Source organism: Stenella coeruleoalba (genome assembly GCF_951394435.1).
Source record: "Stenella coeruleoalba genome assembly, chromosome: 10".
Taxonomy (NCBI): Eukaryota; Metazoa; Chordata; class Mammalia; order Artiodactyla; family Delphinidae; genus Stenella; species Stenella coeruleoalba.
This window is the reverse complement of record NC_137156.1, coordinates 100,450,946-100,468,515: the sequence shown is the minus strand read 5'-3', so window position 1 is coordinate 100,468,515 and position 17,570 is coordinate 100,450,946. Positions and strand designations below refer to the sequence as shown.

The following is a 17,570-nucleotide window of genomic DNA, read 5'->3' as shown; positions in this document are numbered from 1 at the left end:
ATGCTGCGGAGCAGCTAAGCCCGGGCGCCACAGCTATGGAGCCTGTGCTCTGCAGCCCACGAGCCACAGCTACTGAGCCCACATACTACAACTAAAGCCCACGCGCACCTAGAGCCTGTGCTCTGCAACAAGAGGAGCCCCCACTCGCTGCAACTAGAGAAAGCCTGCACGCAGCAACGAAGACCCAATGCAGCCAAAATTTAAAATTAATTAATTAATTTAAAAAAAAAAACAACTCCTAGGCAAGCCGGTGAAAGTTATAACAGCTGCAGGCAATATGTTTCCCCCGACAGAAATAATTTTTAACCCCCCCCCAAAAAAACCCCAAACTACACATAGTTTAGGCTAATCTGCCAAATAAACTAACTCCTAATAGTAGGAAATGAATTAAAATCTTGCAGTGAGACAAAGAAATAGGTTTCACTAGGCGTGGAATTTAGGCCAAATCTGTTCCGGGCCCCAGAACCCCACCATGATCAGTACAAAGGATTCCACACACTCAGTGTGTAAGAGCCACATGGACAGATGCCGTTCCTCCTGCTATCAGCACAGTTGCATCTCGCCCATCCAAAAGAAGCGCAGTAAAGAACCCCAGTTCTCTGGAACAATGCTGAATGCCTAGAAGCAAGCAACTAAGGCCTCAGAGCAAACAAAATGGATCCGCACTCAGAGGCACTTTGCTCTTTTTCAAGAGGCAATTCTTACAAGTTTACTTTGCCCAGCTCACAGCACACCGGAAGAGACAGTACACGGGATCTCAGTAAGACGTGATAAGTGGCCAGAGTTGGTCCTCACAGAGGTCGGTTACTTTTACACAGAGAAAAATTATGTTCCATGGCCTCATGTTAAGACCCCTAGATCCAGACCAGCTGATCTACAAATATGGCCCCTAGTAGTAAGTGGTACTGGGCATCATGGGTAGGTGGCTCTGAAGAAACCCTTCACCGTGCAGGTGAGGAATGAACAGAAGACAGAGATGCTCCTTGTGACTGTGCTGGGGGAGGGAGAGGGTGTGCAGGGCAAGCGCCAGGAGCAACTTCCGAGAGGGCAACACGGCCCAGAGGAAAGACAGCGGGAGCTTGGAAAACAAAACTGGCTTAAATTCCAACCCATCTTTTTGCCCTGGGGATGTGACCCAGCCTTTCTGGGCCTTAGTTTCCTTATTTATCAAATAGAGCTAAGAACAGCAGCTGCCTCATCAAGTGGCTGTGAGGATTTCAAATCGTGTGCACGTCAATCACGCGTGTGGCATGGAGCAGGCACTCAACAAACGGCAACTATTACTAGGCCAAGCAGGCTGTGAGCTCCCGCAGGCCTCTTCCACTCAGCTCTCTGCCCACTGGGCTCAGCCACACGGCTTGGCCCACGACAGGTGTTTATTATGCTGAACTGAATCGAAGGGAGGAGACATTTGCTGATCTCCTCACTGCTTCCATATGTGAATTCAAATGTATCTCACATTCCCGGAGCCTCACAATGAATCTGTTCAGAAGAAGAAATATGTAAACCTTTTTACGGACAGACAGCCTGAAGATGCACAGGAATGAAAAATATTTTCTCCCATCACCCAGCAAATGGTGCAGCTAGAACCAGCCTCTTTAGGCCCCCATCCGCCTCTGGGTGTGGCTGACGAGGTCCAGACCGGGACTGGTGGGCTGCGGGGAGGGCTCAGAGCTCCGCAGGCGCCAGCTGGGTCACACGCCTCCCTCCCCAGGGCCCATCCCTGCAGGTGGGTGCAGACCATGTGCATCTGGGAAATGCCTCCTACACTGGCACGTTGTTGGAGCCCTAGAGGGGGGTAGCAAGCTAACAGCCACTGCGAGGATGAAATCCGGTTACTGAGAACTGTTTAATCCTCCCAGCAACCCTGTGAGGTAGGTCTCATCCCATTTCACAGACAAGAGACCGAATCTGTGAGAGATTAGGGACCCACCTGCCTCACCCAGCTAACAAGTGACAGACTGTACTCCCGGTTCCCACGTGCTGGCTCCCCCCACGTGGCACTCTGCCCCCCAGAGCAAGGCTGTGGCCCGGACGCCCAGACACCAGTGGGCTCTGTCCACGTGTCCTCAAGACCCTCGCCTGCCGGAAGAGCCGCCTGCAAACCCCAGACAGCGCATCTGCGCTTCCCTGAGAATCAAGAACGCTTCATCTTTTACCTCAATGCTGTTGATGAGCTCTAAATACCGGAGGTCTTGTACTCTGGTGAAGGCCTACAGGGGAAGAAATGAAAGAACAAAATCAGCTGCCTTCTGGGCTTCAAAAGTGCGTGATTGGCTGGGGGTGGGAGTCAAGCTTTAGAAAGTGAACCAGTAAGGAGGGAAAGAAACAAGCACTGATTAATCACCGTGTGTACTGGGAGGGTCCTGCCACCCAGGGAAGCGTGGCTTTATCCCTGGGATTAGTCCATATGAAGAACAGCAAAGAAGCCCTGGTTGCATCACTCACTTTGGGACGAGGTAGACAAAACTCGGATACTGCAGTCAGTGATGCGGCTGGCTTGGAGGAATCTCTATGCGAAAGGGAAGACCAGGCTGATCTGAGCCTCTGAGGCAGCAGCACAGGAGTGGGAGTGAGGGGACGTGCTGACGGAGGAGAGGCCGCACGTCCACCTCAGTGACCAGGATGGAGCACAGGAGACAGCCTTGCTTCCCGGCAGGGCACAAACACAGGGCCTGTGGTGCCGGCACAGGGGGAGGAGAAGAGGGGAAAGCTGAGAAGGAACAAAGATGGCTTCGGGAAGGAAGGGGGAGGTAGGGAATGAATCACTCCAAGTCTCTGGAAGGCAAACTCTTATGTAAATCCTAAAAGTGGAGCTCTTGCGTTGGACTCGCAGTAAAGCCAGAGATTTTAACCCATGGGCTACTAGAAACTTCTAGGCAGCCTTCTGCAAGCAAACTGATGTTAGCTAAGCCCCTTGTGCTGCTTTCAGATTCTGCAAGGGTTTTAGAGGAACATAACCCACCCTGTCAGGCGGATCTTCATGTGGCTTTGCTGCCAGCATCTCCTCCCATTTAATTCCTCCCAGGCGGGCTTCTCTACAGCGTCCCATATGAAATGGGCTGACACATGCCTGGAGGAGGCAGCAGGTCCAGGAGCCTTCGAATTTAAAATGCAGAACAACAACCCTGGCCAACTGCTCTCTCTGCTCAGCTGCACGACATCCTCCACCTAAAAAGCCAGGAGATTAGCAGGTCATCCAGCCTCTGGCTGCCTCACAGATGACCAAAATGTGACTTTATCTCTTCATCCTGCAGGGCCAGGCATCCTATCAGGGGCTGGGGACCCAGAGACGAACATGACTTGGCCCTTGTCCCCCTCTGTGATTCAGGGGCCCATATTTTAAAAGGGGAGGCAGGCAGATTAAACAGATCATGAACTCTCCCTGAGCCAAGAGCTATACAATTCCGAACTAGATGCCCTGGAGAACACAGATTCACTGTCTGGAAACGGGCAGGGGCAGGAGGCTGGAGCCTGGACTAAGCAAAGCATCACAGGGTAGGAACCTGACAGATGGGACCTGAAGAGGGGTCCCTTGAAAGGGTCAGGCAGGCATCACATAAGCAAAGGGATGAGGGCTCAAAGCACCCATTTTCCACACAGGAGGGCTTACAAGCTATCATCTAGATCTGGGCTTCCTGAAAGCAACATGAGGGGGAAGCCTGGGGTGTCTGGCAAGGTGGCAGAGAGGAAAGAAGGAGCATTCTAGGTCTCAGTCCTGGCTCTGAGACCTTCCAGCTGGGGGGCCCTGAACCTAACCCTTGCCCGCCTCCAGGCTGCCAACAACTTCCTTATGGAAAGGGGCAAGCTAGCGAGGTCCTCTCCACGGCCTTCCTAGTTCTGCTCTGCTAGGATTTGAGGACTTGTCACCGTGAGAAACGTGTTTCTTCAGCGCTGACACATTCTGCAGAGTGAGGGGTGCCCTGGTCGGAGCGGTCTGAGTCACAAGGCCCGTGGATAACCTCAAGCAGAGGGAAGTGTGGGAACAGGGCCGCATCTGCAGTTCTGCTTGGGGCTGCCTTCCCAGGTGTGAAGCAGCTCTCCTCCGCCATCTAGTGGAGACACTGGCCTATCGCAGGGAACCACCCTCCATCCCCGTGTGCCTGAGACTTGGGCAAAGCAGAAAAAGAAAGGCTGGGGAATGGGAATTTGGATAAAATGATCAAGTTCTAGTCTATGGTTAAAGTCTTGTGGGCTTCACACAATAATCTCTATTCTCAGGGAGCGTTTGGAGGATACAGGGTGGGGAGGAGGGGTTCCAGTTTAGTTTGCGTCAAACGTTTCAAACGTTTGCTGAGCGCCTAATGGTCTATGGCACCGTGCTTGGCGGTGTTGGCTGATGCTAGGATGAGGCTGACGCTTAGTTGCGGGGTGTAAGGAACTGACAATCTCTCCGGAAGACTTCTAATTTCGTTCCAGGCTAAAACCAAGCAAAACACATTCTAGGAATCCTTTGTCATTCTTCATCCCTCCTGGCATTTCTGGGTGGGGCAGGAGAGGGAAGCTCCCTCCACGGACTTGCTTCCTCCTCCTCTGAATTCTTAAGAATTCCTAATAGCCCTCCTCTATTACCACTTTTCTTATGCTAACTAGATCTAAAACTATGATACAGATAATTATCGTATCACGGTGATTTTACTTGTTGTAATAATGGTTGGCACTTGTACAACCACTGCCAGTTTTAGAATCCCTCTTACAACGTGGGGGTTACGCCTAATGACACTGTCACGCAAGCCTGTCAGTCCTGTTTTCACCGTCCCGCTGTGGGAGTGGGAGGGCTGAAGCTCCAAGAGAAGCGGCTGGCTGGGGTCATCCAGCCCGTGCAGGCACTGCTGGGCCTCAACCAGGCTGCTGAGTCCCAGCCTGGTCCCCATCCACTCTCTTTTCAGGCCTAGAAGTCCCACCCTAGCACAGGGCAGGCACCACACATTTCTGCAACCACTTGCCCACCAGCCAGGAGTATGGGCTAAATGAGGGCCTGGCTAATTGACTGCAGGGAAGAAAAAGAGGGGAGGGAGGAGTAGGGCAGGGGGGTTTGGAAGCCACTCGTTTCCCCACCTCAGGCTCCAGACGAAAACCCATCTCAGAGACGGAGCTGGGCTTTTTCTAATGTGGGGAAAGGGGGCAAATGTTTTCAACCATTTCTGTAGTTTTAATAGACTAGGCCAGGAAACAACACCACGAATCAAGGCCATGAATCATGCATGCCATGAAGGTATGTGTGGAGTGACACTGCCGTCAGAATCAGAGAACTTGACCATTTCTTCCAATGTACTTAGCGGAGTGCCAAGAAAAACAGCATTGTGTAATAAGTGGCCCTAATACCAGTAAGTGCTTATACCAATGATAAAAGCTCCCGGTGACTGAGCACTGACGATGTGCAGGCTTTGCTGTGAGCTGTGCATGGACGGTCACTCATAAGGCTGACAGCTACAGTCTATCAGATGCCCCTTCTTCTGTGTTAGGCTTTACAGGCATTATCCATTAGATCCTTATAACTCCATGAGGATGGGGCCTGTCATCACCCTAATTTTACAGATGAGCAACCTCAGAAAGGCTGTTACCTGCTGAGGCTCACGGAGGTGGCTGTGCTGGGATCCCAGCCCAGGTCAGTCTAACTCCAGAGCCTATGACAGTAGGCATCTGCCTCCTCAAGGGAGCCTGCGAGGACCAAATTCCAGCTCACGCTGACTGACGCTTACCTTCTTTGCTGTTTCAAACTCCAATCCTTCTAAAGCTTCCATGGCCAGCTCGCGCCAGTCAGTGTCTGTCACGCCCAAGCAAGCAATCTGGTAGGCTTCTCGGAACATCTTCCTATCCAGGTACTGGTACATCGGAGCAGACTGGAGGATTTCATCAAAAGGAAAGAAGACTGCTTTCAGAGCAATGGAAGAGTCAGACGCACACAAAGCCCGATTCCACGTGTGTGCACCAACTTAATGACGAATGTCACAGCGCAAGGCCACAATGACCCATCAGCACCCTGCTCAGCCTCACCCCGGCCCACCTGATGCCCTTCCATTCGGCCACCCCTTTCACAGCCATTGTATTGAACCACCGTATTTAGCAGCACTAACTTCCACCCGCCTCCCCTCCACCACCACCGGCTTTCCCCACCTCCAGGGTGGCCGGATCACAAGATGTCACCCTTGCCTGGAATGCCTTTGCCCCTCCTCACCCTCTGCAAAGTACCTAATTGGCTTTAAAGGCCCTGTTAAAATGTCACCTCTTCTGTAAAGTCTTCACTGACCCCTCAAGGGGTTTTATTTTTATTTTTTTAATATTTGTTCATTTATCTGGTTGCGCGGGGTCTTAGTTGCAGGCTCCTTAGTTGTGGCTCGTGGACTCCTTAGTTGCAGCTCGCCAGCTCCTTAGTTGTGGTAGGCGGGCTCCTTGGTTGTGGCACGCGAACTCTTAGTTGCAGCATGCATGTGGGATCTAGTTCCCTGACCAGGGATTGAACCCGGGTCCCCTGCATTGGGAGCATGGAGTCTTAACCAGTGTGCTACCAGGGAAGTCACTCTGGCTGTATTTTAATTAAAAGTCTGTCCCCATAAGGCTGTGCACAACCTGAGGGTGGCGGTGGGGTCGTACTTAACTCCCTCAGCAGGCCCTCAGTCTACGTTTGCTGAAGGAATGAACAACGTTACTGAGGAAGGGGCCTGGGATGGCCTCTTACGAAGAGGGCGGAAAAACCTGCTTCTCCCAAGAAAGGCTGCCATCTCCTAGTGCCCTGGCCCTGGGAACCTTCCTACCATCCCTCCGTCCAGACAGGGCTGCCTCACCATGACACCTGTGAACAGTTCTTAATAACTTCTTTTTTTAGGTTTACTAAGTTCTTTTGGATCGGTCCCAACAGCCCTGTGTAGTAGGTATTACTGCCCCCTGATTACTGCCCGGAGACTGAGAGGGCAACTGACCTGCTAAGGACACAGAAGTGGCACATGGAAGCCCTGGGGCTGGACTGGGGGCGCGCTGTCCAGGTTCCGTGCTCCTCCCTGCCGTGTGTGTGTGCGTGTGCATGTCTGTGTGTGTTCTTTCGCACACAGAAGAGGTGTGAGCTGGGTCCGGGTGTCCTCAACAACGAAAGGCCAGTCAGCGTGCTAAAGGGACTGCATCCCTCCTTCTGGCTTCCTGTTCTGCAGGGTTTGCTATTTAAAGATTGATAATAACAATAAGAGGAATTGGGCCAGACAAAACCTGAAGGATGGGTGCGTTTAGCTCCACTGCAAGGAAAAGTGAGGCCCAAAGAGTAAAAGGAGCGGCTCAAGGTCACAGCTGGTTGAGACGGCAGAGTCAGAACTCAAACCCACTGCTCCTTCCCCTCGACCGCCCCCAAGGTTGAGCCCCGTAAGGGTGGTTCGGGGACCCAGACAAGCACAGGAGAAGCCAGCCCAGGACAAATGGTTAACACTCGGGCTTGCCTGGGAGGCACCATCTGAGAACGGGAGTTTTAAAAATATACTGAGGGAACAAATGCCCTCTGAGCTCTACTTGATCTCATTGTTGCCTTCCAAGCATGAAGTCACCACTGCCCTGAGAAGCCCGACCAGGGTTCGCCGCCCTACTTGGCAGCCCTGACTAACCAATTCTTGCACAAGATGATGTAAATTTCGAAAGGAAACCAGAAATCCCCAGAGCGGGTCTGCTTTCTCCCTCCTCTCTGGGCCAAAGCCACAGGATGGCTGGAGGCAGAGGCGACAGATAAACAGCCTCTGTCTCGAGGCTGCCTTTCCGAACCCTTGGCAGTAGTGACCTGCTGCATCAGCAGGACGGCCTTCGTGCAGCCAAGGGGGCTCTGGCTGCTGAATCTGAAGGGCTTGGCTTCAGAGGAAGCTCCACGCTGCCCTGCTGGCTCCTCTTGGCGGCCAAAGCCAGGGAGCAGCAGCAGACTGCATTTATCTTCGAGGTCACGATGGCAGTCTTGGAGGAAAACTGTCACTCAGTATGGCCTGTCTGGCACGGTGGAGGAGGACTGTGTTTCTGGTGGCTGTGGAGCCGGGGCTCGGAATGGGGAGCCCTGCGAGGAAACAGTCCAGCAGGGGCGGTTCTTGCCCCTCCTCCTGCCCTGCTTCCACCCACCTCTCTCCCTTCTTTCTCTGGCTTTCTTTTTTGCTCTCTCCTTTTCCTCAGATCTTAATTCTACTACCATTTATTGAATAATTGTTCTGTCAGGCACTATTAATTCCCGAAGCACTAAGTAACAAGGGTATCATCAGCTTAGAGGGAGAAGCGGACCCCAGCCCCAGCCTTTACAAGAAGCCAAGGCAGGGAGCGCGAGTGAAGGTGAGGTGTCTGGAGGGGGCGCAGACGGATGGAGCCCAGCTGAAGGGCAATCTGGAGACACGTCTACAAATCTTTCACATAGACATGACCTCTGACCCAGCAATTTCACTCCTAGGAATTTATACCAAGGAGCTATACTGGGATTGGTGCAAAGACTTAACTAGAAAGATGCCCACTATCTACAATAGGGAAAAAGCTGTAAACAGCATGACCATCAAACAATAGGCGCTGGTTGAGTAAGTTGTGGACATCATGTGACGGGACAAAAAGCAATCATTAAAAACAATGGGGGCAGCAGGAAGGGGGTGTGGTTATAACAGAAGGGCAACCTAACACCAGGGACCTTGTGGGCTGATGGCGGAGGTACCACTCACCTACACAGGTGATAAGTCTGTACTGTGGTTGCCAACTGTTACCAGCGGGAACACCTCAGCAAGTTGTACAAAGGATCTCTGTATGATTTCTTACAATTACATGTGAATCTACAATCACCTCAGTATTTTTAAATGCTAGAGAAGCACGTTTACTAATGTGGAGCCATGTTTCCAGTAGATTGCTGAGTGAAAAAGCCAGAGTGCTAGTTGATGGCCAATAATTCATACAAAGTGATGGGTCTGCAGTATGTAAATGTCAGGTTAATTAGAAGATTATAATCCACATTCAGTAAAGTAAGTACAGTAAACCTGAGGTTTCATCTATAGGAGCAATACTTACAGACAAAAGTCACAAAACAGTATTTACAGTATGGTTCCACTTTTGTTTAAAAATGTTTATATAAAATCATATACTCATAATTGCGTATCACACATCTATTATATGTACATATAGAAACGGTCTGGGTGCATATATTCTACAATCTTTAACAGTGATTCTTGGGCTTCCCTAGTGGCACAGTGGTTAAGAATCTGCCTGCCAATGCAGGGGACATGGGTTTGAGCCCTGGTCTGGGAAGATCCCACATGCCGCAGAGCAACTAAGTCCGTGTGCCACAACTACTGAGCCTGCGCTCTAGAGCCCACGAGCCACAACTACTGAGCCTGCAAGCTACAACTACTGAGCCCGTGAGCCACAACTACAGAAGTCTGTGCGCCTAGAGCCCGTGCTCCGCAACAAGAGAAGCCACCACACTGGGAAGCCCACGCACCGCAACGAAGAGTAATGAAGAGTAGCCCCCGCTCGCCACAACTAGAGAAAGGCCATGCACAGCAACAAAGACCCAACATAGCCAAAAATAAATAAATAAAATAAATTTATTAAAAAAAAAAAAAGAGTGATTCTTGGGAATTTCCTGGTAGTCCAGTGATCAGGACTTACTGCTTTCACTGCCAGGGGCCCGGGTTCAATCCCTGGTCGGGGAACTAAGATCCCACAAGCCTCAACGTACAGAGTGATTCTCTCTCGAGGATGGGAAATTGAGGGCTAGCCTCTCCTTGGCACTTGTTTCTATTTTAAAACAGCTCTACAGAGGGCGCGATTCCCTTGGGGAGAAGACAGGAAGCTGGGGCCGCCGGGGTTAGGCCAGCCCCAACTTGGGTCGTCAATCTCTGCCCTCCTGTCTGTTTCTGCCCTCCCCACTACTCCGTGGCTCTGGACTCCAGCTCCCCCCAACCCCCCACATCTGTTCTGGCCTCCTCCTGGTTTGAGGGACGGGTGCAGACAGTCCCACGCTCCCTTTCTGGCTCAACAGACCTCGGCTCCCACGCCCCGTCCCACCCATATTCTCTCTCACACGCACACACCACCCCCTCACACGCCATGCGGACGCCCTGCTGGACTCCCAGCTGGACTCCCAGCTTTGCCAGCTTGTTCCACTCTGTCCCACGCACGGCTCTCAGTAAAACATGCTGTCTGCTGCCAGACAACCTTGCATACCCCTCCCCGCCCCTCCCAGGAAAGGAGGATCAGAAAGAAATGGAGGCTCAGTGAGGTTGAGCTGTTTGCCCAAAGACAGGCAGGTTGCAAAGGGTGGAGATGGGGTTCAGGTTCAAGTCCAGAGTGCCTTCAATGCTGTCACGGCTGCCACTCTAGTCTCTCTCCCCTCTCTCCTCCCCAGTCTTTCCCAGGCACCACGAGGAGCCTGGCTTTCCTGGTCTCGTCTGCCCTGCCCCGGCTAAGAGCTGACAGGCTCCCAGGTTACCTGTGGCACCTCCACGGCCGACATAGAAAAGGCATGGAGGCAGAAGATCCTGGAGCCGTTGTAGCCGACCACGAAGCCCTGCAGCTTCTGCTGGTGCACAGGGAAAGTGCTGGCCTTGATGTTGAGGTAGCCGCCTCCAGAGAAGCAGAGCATGTCCTCACACTGGGTGTTCCAGGCCACACTGTTGGCGTTCGGCTCCTGAGGAACAGGGATGGTGAGGGTGACAGCCCCGGGCATGGACACCATTCCTACACTCAGACAAGGACTCCTTTTAAAGCCTGAATCACACTAAGTTGCCAAGAGTGGGGTGTAGGGAACGGGGGGAGAAGGGGATCGGACAAAATGGACAGGACACAGAGGCAAGCTCCTCTTTGCACTGTGTGTGTAGGAATTTTTTAATAAGCAAGCATTATTTTTGAAAAAAATATTATTATCCTCAAGTATTAATAATTACATAGTAAGTGAGAAAATCAGCAAGGTGGGTTCTAGTTCTATTAAAGAATGAATATACAAAGCTAGTCATGGAAGAAGGTTTAAAAGGGTATATTCCAAAGAATTAACAGGGATTGTTTGAGGGTGGGTGGAATTGTGGATAATTTTTATTTTCTACATTTTCTGTTTGTCTGAAATTTTCTTTTAGTCCTTGAACATCTATTGTTTTTTATAATAAGAAAAAGAACAGTGAGTTATTTTTAAAATTAGAAAATAATATATTCTCTCTGCATTGACAATTCACACATGTAAAAACTACAGTCTTCCTGGGAGGCACCCCTCCCCCTCACTTCCCCTCCAGAGTATTCTGCTCAGCTCTGGGGCCCCAGGGACCAGCAGATGTTCATACCTTTCTGCCTAGAATCTGTTACAATGCCTGAATCATTTATAATGAGCATGGATTACTTTTATAATGAGAAAAAAACAATATAGCTGTTTTTGCTTGCAGGGGGCTGGGGCAGCTGAGAGGAGAAAAAAAGATAGCTGGGAATGTTTGTGTCTCCTGGCAAGATTGGAGAATCACCTTCCCTGGCTGCCTGCAGAACCCTCAGTGGGGACTGGGAAGGACACACACCCTTCCACTCCTTCAAGGCTCAGGCGCAGATTCACAACTGGGGGCCTGCTAACCTACCTCCAGGGGGTGGGTGTTCAGTCTGGAGAGAAGAGACATAACACCGAGGGCCCTATTCTGTGCCAGGCACTGAGCTAGGTTCTACGGTACCTTATTGAGCCCAGCAGCAATTCTGTGAGGGGGCAAGTACTAGTTGCATGTTAGACGTAAGGAGAAATTGAGGCTCAGAGAGGTTCACTAACTTGCTTGAGATCACACAGTAAGTGATGAAGGCGGGACTGGAGGCAGGTCTGTCTGAAGGCACAGCCTGTGCTCTTTTCTTTCCTCGAAACCACTCTGCCTCCTGGTGATGGGGGCGAGTTGCTATGGGGGAGTCGCCTTGGGCTAGTGGTAGCCAGATGTCCCCTTCCAAATGACTGAGGCCGCACCCCCTGCTGTGCTGATTCTGCTGCCGAGGACAAGGAGGAGCCCTGATAAAGGGTCCTCAATCTGCCATGACACAGGGACACCTGCAGTGGCTGAGGAAGCCAGTCAGGGGAGGCTTTAGCTCTGGGCGGACCCGCCTCAGGCAAATGGCCCTGACCGTTTACAAAGCCCTAAAGAGGCAAAGAGCAGCACCGAGTCCAGCAGAAAGCCAGCGGACGCTGGGCACGGAGCCTGTGGGCGGCTCTTCTCCGGGGACACCCCTCCTCCAGCCACAGGACCAAGCAGTGTGTAAGCAACTACTGTCCCCCGCACACTCCACCTCCTGTTGGCTCTTACAGTATCCTTGGGAAACAGCAGAGGAAGGGCTGCCCCCATCCCTTCCCTTCTTTCAGATGACAAAACCGGTCCTATTTCCTGACCGTGTCTCAGGGCACTGGCAGACACAGGCAGGCCTCCAGCCGGTGAGCAGCAGACTTCTTCAAAAGAATCATCTTCACATTAACCCACCTACTGAGAGCCCACCTATGAGCCCCACTTAGACTGATTATTATTCATTTACTGCTCACAGTAACCTCATAAGAAAGGTGTAACTTGCCCACCTTACCTGTGAGGAAACCGAAGTCCACGAGGCTCGCCCAGCTCCCGCCGCTCGCGTGCAAGGTGCAGGCTGGGCCCGGCCTCTTGGACTCTGTGCTGCCGTGTGGTCCCCACACGCTACACCTCACTGCTCTCCCCGGAGGCCCGCCTGGGAGCCAGAGTGTGAGCCCTTCCTGCAGGGACTGGGAAGCCAGGGGAGGGTCTCTAGGCAAGGACCTCGTCCTGGGCACTCTTGGGGGTCACCTGAAATAGCAACTCCTTGGTGTGGATGTCATACACCAGGCACGTGTCGTTTTCATCCACCACGGCCAACTTGTTGCGGGAGGCGCTCATGTCCAGGCAGCGCACGGCTGTGGCCTGCTTTAGCAGGACGATGGCAAAGAGACTGTCCACAAAGATCTTCAGGATCTGGCAAAATTTCAGAGGAAAACTGTGAGTCCCCAAGGCAACAACACCCTGGAGCACCGCCAGGCCGTTGGAACCGTGTGCTCTACAAGAATAACTCCCACTAACTTCACCAGAGGCTCTGTGTGGAGAAAAGGACCCATCAAAAGAAAGAGAACGGGGCTTTCTCCATAGGAGACCGGGAGTGTGGTCCGTCAGAGGTCGCCAAGGTAATGACAGTCCCCAAGACACAACCAACTCACTTGAGTGTCTGCTTGACTGGGGACTATTAACAACATTACCCAAACTGCAGGTTAGGAGACAGCATCTAACGAGAGCTGAGTCACAAACTACCACGGGAAGAGGCGCCTGTAAACACTAACAAGACATCTGGTGTAGCCACAGCAAGATGACGATGATGATGCTGGTGGTGGGGATGATGAGAATTTTGATGATGGAGTTGATGATGTACATAGCTATCAGTTATTGACCATTTTTGACAACCCTGTGAAACATGTGGTATTCTCTTCATTTGTAAAACCTGAGCCCCAGAGAGGTGAAGTGACTTGCCTAGGGTCACACAGCTAATGAGTAGCTACAGACGAACATGACCCCAGGTCCACCTGCCCACAAAGCCCATGCTCTCCAGCCTCGCACTGGAAGTGACAGCTGACAGAGAGAAGGAAGCTGGCTTTCCTTCCCTGTGGTGTTGCTACACTGTGGCCCCTGCCAATCTCAACTTCCATGACTTCCGTCCCCAGGAAAGGCCTGACAAGGCTCAGCCACAAGCCATCTGCTAGACAGCTTGACTCTCAGGCTAAAGCAGTTATATTTTTCCTTTCAAATTTCCATGTAACCCACTTAGAACTTTCTTCTTCTGAGCAAAGCGCGCGCACACACACACACACACACACACACCTGCTTAACATTTTGTAACCTAGATTTTCCACATCTATTTGAGCAAAGGGTCCATTTGTCTTAAACATCGAGTAACAGCGTGAGGACTAGTACCCTCTGGGATACAAGCTAGAACACATGCCTTGATCCATTCATTGCTCTAACCAGGACCTGACCTAAGGAACGAGCTCTGCCTTCCTCTCTAGCAAGGCACTGAAACTGAATCTCTAACAAGTCTCCCACTTTCTGGGTGACCTTAAATCCACTAACCCACTCTACAGCAGCCCAGAGGCTGCAGGGCCGACTCTGTCAGAACTCGGCAGGCTATGAGTCGGAGCATCTTTGGCCTGAAGCTGTCCTCATAAAATGGAACTCTGGGATGCCCTCCAATGTGCCTGGGGCGGGGGGTGGGGTGAGGCAGGGGAGCCTTGCTCCTGCCCCGGGGAACCCACCTCAGGGTCACAACCAGTCTGGTCGCCAGTGTCTGCCTGCAGATAAGCAGCCTGATGGGAGACGTGAGGGAGCACTCACCTGTCCGTTCTTCAGGCCGACTAACAGACCCTCCCTTCCTGGGGGGCCGCCGATCACCTTGATGTAGCGAATGAGAGACTCCATCTGCCACTCCCGCTCCTTCACTCCGCTGAAGGACAGGCACTGCAGCCGCTTCTCCTAGAAAGCAAGTGCAGCTCTGCGTGATATTCAACAGAATAAGCATGCCCAGCCCTCCCAAGGAGGTCTGCCTGCACCTAAGGGATGAAAAACACCTACACGCTCAGTACCTACTGAACCCCATCTAGACCCCCTGCCTGGCACCACTACCCCTGCACACAAGTTTTCCCCACGAAGCCCAGCTCAGCCTCAGTTCTTGAGCAGACCTCCAGGTGGCCACAGCCAGAGGCAGCAACCAAAAGCACAGCTTTTTGCCACACCTATCCTATAACCTGTGGTACCCCTAAACTGCCTGAAGTTCTAGATTTTTAGAGAGATTTTAATAGTATTTTACATCCAGTGATTCCTAAAGGATTTCTTCCATTTTATCACTTCCAACAGGCCTAGTTTCTTGAAACCAAATCCACCTCTACTTCCAAGAAAGATGCTGGGCTGGCCTTCTCTTAAAGTCTTTCCAAACCCGCCTGGCGTTGACCTAGACATTTCTAGGAAGCTCTAAGTTGAGAAATGTTTTTCTGTGAAAAAAGTTCTCAGAAGTAAAATTTCCTTTATGACTGTGAGTTGATATAATATTTTTTGTTGTTTAACTGAAAGTTATCACAAATTTTTAGGTGTATATGTTTACCAAAAAATATTGATCTTCCTTTTGCGGGATATCAATGTATGCTTTAAGTCATTAAAATATATATACAACCGCAGTTTAACAAAGTGCTTTGCAATACAAAAAAGTATTTTCCAGTTTATGGCCCATGACTTTCTGGTAGAGTGTGACTCATCTAGATGCCAATAAAATGAAAGCAATGAATAGCCACTGAGCTTGATGGAAAGGGACTTGCTTCCTAGTGACCAATTTTAAAGCTGTGAGTTGGGTACCCCACTCTTGGAGGAAGCATGAAGTGGATGCGGCCCACCCTCCCAGCCACCGCTGCCCACCTGGCAGAGGATGATGTGGTCGGCACACACCACCAGGAGGTTACATTCGAACTTCCTAACAATCTTCTCCTTCATCCGGTACCGCATGTCCAACGAGTCATCTGAATACAACTCGTGGATGAGGATTTTCTCGGGCAGCTGGACAGCTAATCGATTTTTGTAGATGGCAATTTTCTTGACAAGCTCTTTGCATTTAATCCGAACTGTCAAAGAGAAAAACAAACAAACAAAAACCCAGCTCTACCAAGAGGCTGTTAAGTAAGGTAGAAGGCAGAGAAATTAAAAGCCACCATTTAGTTACTGCTATTGGCAATTAAAGGAGACACTCTCATCAAAATATCTTTACAGAGTGTCTAATATGTACAATCAGCTCTGCTAAACTGAGATCCAAAATTGTATACAATGTTTGTGGTCCAAAGCTTACAACTGGCTATGGAAAGTAAAATTCTCTGTGCTACCATCACTTGCTGAATATAAATCTAATTCCTCTGCATGGCACTAATGGCCCCTGATGATCGGGAGCCCGTCTGGGTAACGGCCTACACCTCTGGCCACTTCCCACCCCCGACCCTTGACAACAGGGAACCAAAGGTAGTTTCTGGTACACACTAGGGTCTCACACTCTTGCTACAGACCAGGTGGAGAAAATGTCCTCAGGAAGGAAACCGGGGAGCTACCCAAGTAGCTACACCCTCACCATCATAGCTGGAATCTTCAACCAGAGGTGCTGCTCCCAGATGAGGACCAGAGGATGCCACCTGAATCTGCAGGACAACCCTTGACCTGGATCCCTACCCACAGGCCCCCAGCAGTGTGCTGTGGCCAGCACATCTGGATACGAATGCACTTGAAGTCAGTGCATTTAACCAGCATGGCCACTTGGGTGGACAGAGGAGGAGACTGACTACACTAGGCCTGGAACCCCGATCTTCTGACCAAGCCTGTGCAACCCACTGCGGGCTTATCTCTGGGAGAAGGACCCGCCAGGAGGCGAGTGGACACGGAGCTGACAGAGCAGCACCCCCGAAGGGACTGTGACCAGAGAGGATACAGGTCCACAGAGACCCATGCAGGTCAGCCCCAACCCCCAGCTCTAACTTGTGATATGTTTCCCTCCTTAGCCAGGGAGCCCACGTTCCCCTCAGTACTACCTGCGAAATTTTCTGAGTCTGTGCTTTTTTCTTTTTGTTTTGGAGAGAGGGTTTACTGCTTTCAAAGACATCTACATCCTCTCCACACCCCACCACAAAAAAAAAGCAAGAGCTGGTGGTCCAGTGTGTTTCCAAAAGACCAAGGAGAAACATTTCCTACCATTTCATTTGCCCTGTCAGGAGCCCTCTCAACCTGCCCCTCTTCCCAGTGCCTGGAGGCCAGAGGGGCCATACCTGCCTTTTACCTTTCTGCTCGGTGATCAGGTGCTGCACGATGACATCAGTCATGCTATCCCTGTAGGCATATCGGTCCTTGTAGAGTCCGTGGACTGTGCTGAAAATAAGCTGGTAGAAGGAAATGGTGCCATCCTGGCAGCCTACCACCTGCAGAGGAAGACAGTGTCAATTCCCAGCTCTCTGTGGAGAAAGCGTCGACCCTCCCGCTTGTCATGAACGAGCGTCAATGATCTGACTGGCTAAACATGGCTGATGTTCAGTGACTACTCTGGCAATGGCCCATCAAATGAACTCCCCCTTCTTACCACATAGTTGGAATCGGGTTTCACTTTACACGTCCACACCCAGGAGTTCTGCTCCCCAACAGTCCCGAGGCGCACTCCATCCTTGGTGAAAAGGGATACTTGCTTGTCTGACCCCCCCAGCAAAATGTACTCCCCTTTAGTAAAGTAGCTGAGGCAGCAGGGATCAAAGTTCAGTGACCGATCCTTCCCAATCTGAGGAAAGAGAACACGCCAAGGGAAATCTACTTCTGAATTCATAATAATCACAACACAATCAAGGGCTTTTCCCTCCAACTTTTAGAGGGAGCTGGGAAGACTGGGGAGAGCTGGCCAGCATTCTCCCGCGTGTGACTGATTCCATCATGAACGCAGGCCAGTCCTCTGGAGCACCCTACCTCTCCCCTCCTCACAGCCAAATCCTCCAGTGTCTTCCCCAGTCCCATCCAGCTGCTCCAGGGGTGTGTCTTAGCTCCTCAGCCAACCTGCACCCGAGATGGTCTTTCTCC

General features: G+C 51.3%; 1 protein-coding gene across 5 annotated transcripts in view; it reads right to left on the bottom strand.

Moving 5' to 3' along the window:
* IFT122 (intraflagellar transport 122) overlaps positions 1–17,570 on the bottom strand; it is a 69,996-nt gene that overhangs the window by 24,837 nt on the left and 27,589 nt on the right. For 4 of the 5 annotated variants that reach the window (XM_079933885.1, XM_079933882.1, XM_079933881.1 and 1 more), the window contains 8 exons: positions 17,086–17,277; positions 16,789–16,927; positions 15,393–15,595; positions 14,322–14,459; positions 12,753–12,917; positions 10,424–10,621; positions 5,703–5,843; positions 2,160–2,213 (listed from right to left, as the gene is read on the bottom strand). In XM_079933885.1, the coding sequence (XP_079790011.1) occupies positions 2,160–2,213; positions 5,703–5,843; positions 10,424–10,621; positions 12,753–12,917; positions 14,322–14,459; positions 15,393–15,595; positions 16,789–16,927; positions 17,086–17,277 (1,230 nt within the window). The remainder of the gene's footprint in view (positions 1–2,159; positions 2,214–5,702; positions 5,844–10,423; positions 10,622–12,752; positions 12,918–14,321; positions 14,460–15,392; positions 15,596–16,788; positions 16,928–17,085; positions 17,278–17,570) is intronic. The other variant, XM_079933883.1, reaches the window with a different exon arrangement.